Source organism: Colobus angolensis, unplaced genomic scaffold (assembly GCF_000951035.1).
Source record: "Colobus angolensis palliatus isolate OR3802 unplaced genomic scaffold, Cang.pa_1.0 Scaffold144, whole genome shotgun sequence".
Taxonomy (NCBI): Eukaryota; Metazoa; Chordata; class Mammalia; order Primates; family Cercopithecidae; genus Colobus; species Colobus angolensis.
In genome coordinates, this window is record NW_012114533.1 from 33,435 (window position 1) to 37,173 (window position 3,739).

Consider the following 3,739-nt stretch of genomic DNA (forward strand, 5'->3'; position numbering starts at 1 on the left):
AGCTTCCTGAGTAGCTGGGATTATAGGCGCCTGCCACCATGCCTGGCTAATTTTTGTATTTTTAGTAGAGATGGGGTTTTGCCATGTTGGCCAGGCTGGTTTTGAACTCCTGGCCTCAAGTGAACCGCCCACGTCAGCCTCCCAAAGTGCTGGAATTACAGGTGTGAGCCACTGTGCCCAGCCCCTACTATATCAATTTAAAAACTCCAAGTGGGGCGTGGTCGCTCACGCCAGTAATCCCAGCACTTTGAAGGCCAAGGCAGGCAGATCACAAGGTCAGGAGTTTGAGACAAGCCTGGCTAACATAGTAAATACTGTTACAACTGAAAATACAAAAAATTAGCTTGGCGTGGTGGCGCACACCTGTAATCCCACCTACTTGGGAGGCTGAGGCAGGGGAATTGCTTGAACCCAGGAGGCGGAGGTTGCAGTTAGCCGAGATCACGCCACTGCACTCCAGTCCAGGCGACGGTGCAAGACTCTAGCTCCAAAAAAAATAAAAAACTCCTCCACTAAACCTCTTTGTCCACCCGCAAAATAATCCTGCCTAACTCCCACCTTTGCTCTTCACTGACTCTATGCTCTCACCACATGAATTATTTGTTACACAGGCTCATGTGTATTTTTGATTCATGGTTGAAGGAATTCATGGTTGAGCTCCAGGCATAGGAGGAGTGTGTGGAATAAAGAGATGCCTTTTAACTTAAAAAATGCTAAATGGATATAGCATTATCCATTATGGATATAGGAATTATAAAGGTTTATGGTAATTGTATTTTATTATAGAAAAGAAACTTTTTATCCTCATTTAAAAATTCTCTGAGAAATCCGTTGTTAAATATATCACAGAACAGAGCGATAAGGAAGCAGTGGACCTGTCTCTGTGCCTGCTTTCCCAGCTGGCCTGAGGGCTTTAGGGACAGGGAACGCTACCATTAACTGTGCTGAGTGGCGCTGCCTGTCAGCAGACATCAGAAATTTGGTTTAACAGATTTTTTTAAATTGGGCGGTCAGTGCTTTCATAATGATAAAAAACTAAACTGAAAATTCCCAAATTGTGTGAAATTGTTTCGGTTAATACTGATGGAAATAAACCTGAACTATTACCAAGTGACAAGGCTTAGCACCTATGAGCATGTTTGCCACTCACAAAAGTAAGAGCTGTCTCTCTGAACGTGCCTTTCCTTCCGGTTATCAATCACCCACAGTTCAGGGCTCCTGTCCTCCGTGGTACCCTAAATAAAGCGGTGCTACTGACTGGCACTGGCAAAAAGGGGGGCCGTGTACTCTAAAACTCCAACTGCTCTTGGTTCTTTTCTCTCCAGTAGCTTTGCCCATCGACTCCGAGGCTCTGTGGCGGGGAGTGTGAAGGTGGTGACAGGACTTACCGTGAGCCTTTCACGTGCTCATGAATGAAGTTGGCATGAAACCGCGGGACCAGAGGATCCTTCTCACCGTGCACAACCAAGGTGGGGCACTGGACCTGGGGCAGCAGGTGCCGGCAGATGTTACCTGAAGGATACACAGCACAAGAAATCTGCTTTAGTGCAACCATTCTACGCTGTCAGAGAAAGCAAAGCTCGGCGAGCCCTGCCCCTCCTTGGCCCTCAGTTTCCCTATCTGTAAAAACCGCGGTTTGGATTTGACCGTGCCTGGGATCCCTTCCAGCTCTCACCTTCTTTGGATTCCCTTTTCTGATTCTCTCTGTTTCTTGTTTGTTTGCCTGTTTCTGAGTTCTACTAGTAAATAAGCAGCCTCATTTAAATTCACATAAAACAGTAGGAAAATCAAAGAAACACCCCACCACTATATTCCACAGTGGCGGTTCCCAATGTGAAAACAGGGGTAGGTGCTGGACACCTGCAGAGCTTTTCCCTGGAAATCACATTTCAGATGAGTGTAGGGGCCCCAGCCAGTCCTCAAAGCACATGAGCCTCACAATGAATTCATTATACAACCTACGCATCACTGATGCCTTATCACTGATGCCTCTGTGACACTCCTGACTAACATACTTTGGAGAGACTGGAAGGACTTACCCCCATGTATGAGAACTTTCCGGAGGCAATGATGGACAGCCTGGGCCCTAGTCCCTGCACTGCAGTTTCCTGCCTCTGTGAGACTGTGGTGGCTCCTTAACCACTGGGAGCTTTAGCCACAAACAGGAACAATCATAGTTCCCGGGGGCTGTTGTGAGGCTAAAAGGAGAGTTGCGTCTGCGGTTCCCGGCATCCCTAAGCTGGCTCTTTCCTTCTCCTCCCTCCCTTCTCCGTGTGTGTCAAGAAGAAGGCGCTGCAGCTCGGAGAAGGCTGGGAGCTGCCCCCACAGTGCAGTGCTGCCCTGCCTTGCCCTGGGCCTTTCCCTCCTCTTCAGTGGGAAGTCCCCGCCTGCTAAGTGAGAAGGGGACCCGGTGACTAGGGAAATAGTTCTCCAGGTCTCTGACGCTTCCCTCTCCTGTCCCGAGATGACACACACTGGCCAACTGCTTCATCATGTGATGATCAAAGTCAATACTCCTGAGTGCTCACTTTGTACCAGGAACTGTTTACACAATTTCGTATCTGTTAAACCCAGTAGTTACATGTTTTAACTCATTCAGCATATAAAAATGTTTGTCTGTTAAGTACTTTTGTAATAACAGTAATGCCAACCTTTCATTAGGCACTTACTCTGTCTTTGATCCTGCACCAAAGCTGAACAGATCGTATCTCATTTAATCCCCACAACAGCTTTTCGAGGTCACAGACAGGAAACTGAAGCTTTGAGAAGCGAAGTTACCTGCCCAGATCCATTCTAACAGCAAGCCAGGGGCAGAGCCAGAATGCACACTCAGGCCTATCGCACTCCAGAGCCGTGCAATGAATCCCTGTGCTATACCAAGCATCCATAAACCTGAGAGGACAGTGAGGAAAACAGGGCTCCTACCAAATTAGCCAGCACAGAAGGGGGACACATCATGAAGGGCCTCGCTGTGAGAGAGTTTATACACCGCTACAGCCTCTGTATCATGAACGTAGTTTTGAATTGCTGATTTAACACTATTTCCACCTTTAAATCTTCCTATCTTTTCACTACTCTCTTCAATAAAACATAAAAGTTTACATTTTACAAATGTGCCCTCTTTAATAGAGAACTGTCTCAAACATTGCTCTACGGCATTTTTTTTTTTTGTTTTAAGAGCAGAGATTTCCAGGGCCTGTTTCCATGGGTGGATACTGCATCTGAACAGGAGCATTATAAGGCATATAGTTGATATATTTGCTGCTTTCAACTCAAACCAGAAGAGTAACATTTCCAAATGTCCTTTTCATTGTGAAAGTTCTGGCAGATGACTCATGCAGGAAATGATTACCTAATAGATCAAATTGGTCCTTCAATCACAACCATTTTGTAACAATGCACTCCAAGATTAGATCTCAGCTACTCTATTTTCTCAGCAATTAAAAAAAAGAGGAAAAATGAGATTATAAACATAAATAGCTGTATGAAAATAAACTATAATTCAGAATTTCTCTTAAAGATGTCAATTTTTACTTTAACTGGAAATCTTGGTAATTTTTCAGATAAAGAATAGGAGGCTAGGTGTGGTGGCTCAGGCGTGTAATCCCAGCACTTGTGGGGGGCCGAGGTGGGCAGATCATGAGATCAGGAGATCAAGACCATCCTGGCCAACATGGTGAAACTCTGTCTCTACTAAAATACAAAAAAAATTGCCTGCGTGGTGGTGCATGCCTGTAGT

At 45.6% G+C, this 3,739-nt stretch overlaps 1 protein-coding gene across 1 annotated transcript in view; it reads right to left on the reverse strand.

The window, feature by feature from the left end:
• Nucleotides 1-3,739, reverse strand: part of BPHL (biphenyl hydrolase-like (serine hydrolase)) — a 42,089-nt gene that overhangs the window by 15,611 nt on the left and 22,739 nt on the right. Inside the window, exon 8 of the mRNA XM_011935577.1 lies at nucleotides 1,389-1,512. Coding sequence (XP_011790967.1) covers nucleotides 1,389-1,512 — 124 coding nt within the window. The remainder of the gene's footprint in view (nucleotides 1-1,388; nucleotides 1,513-3,739) is intronic.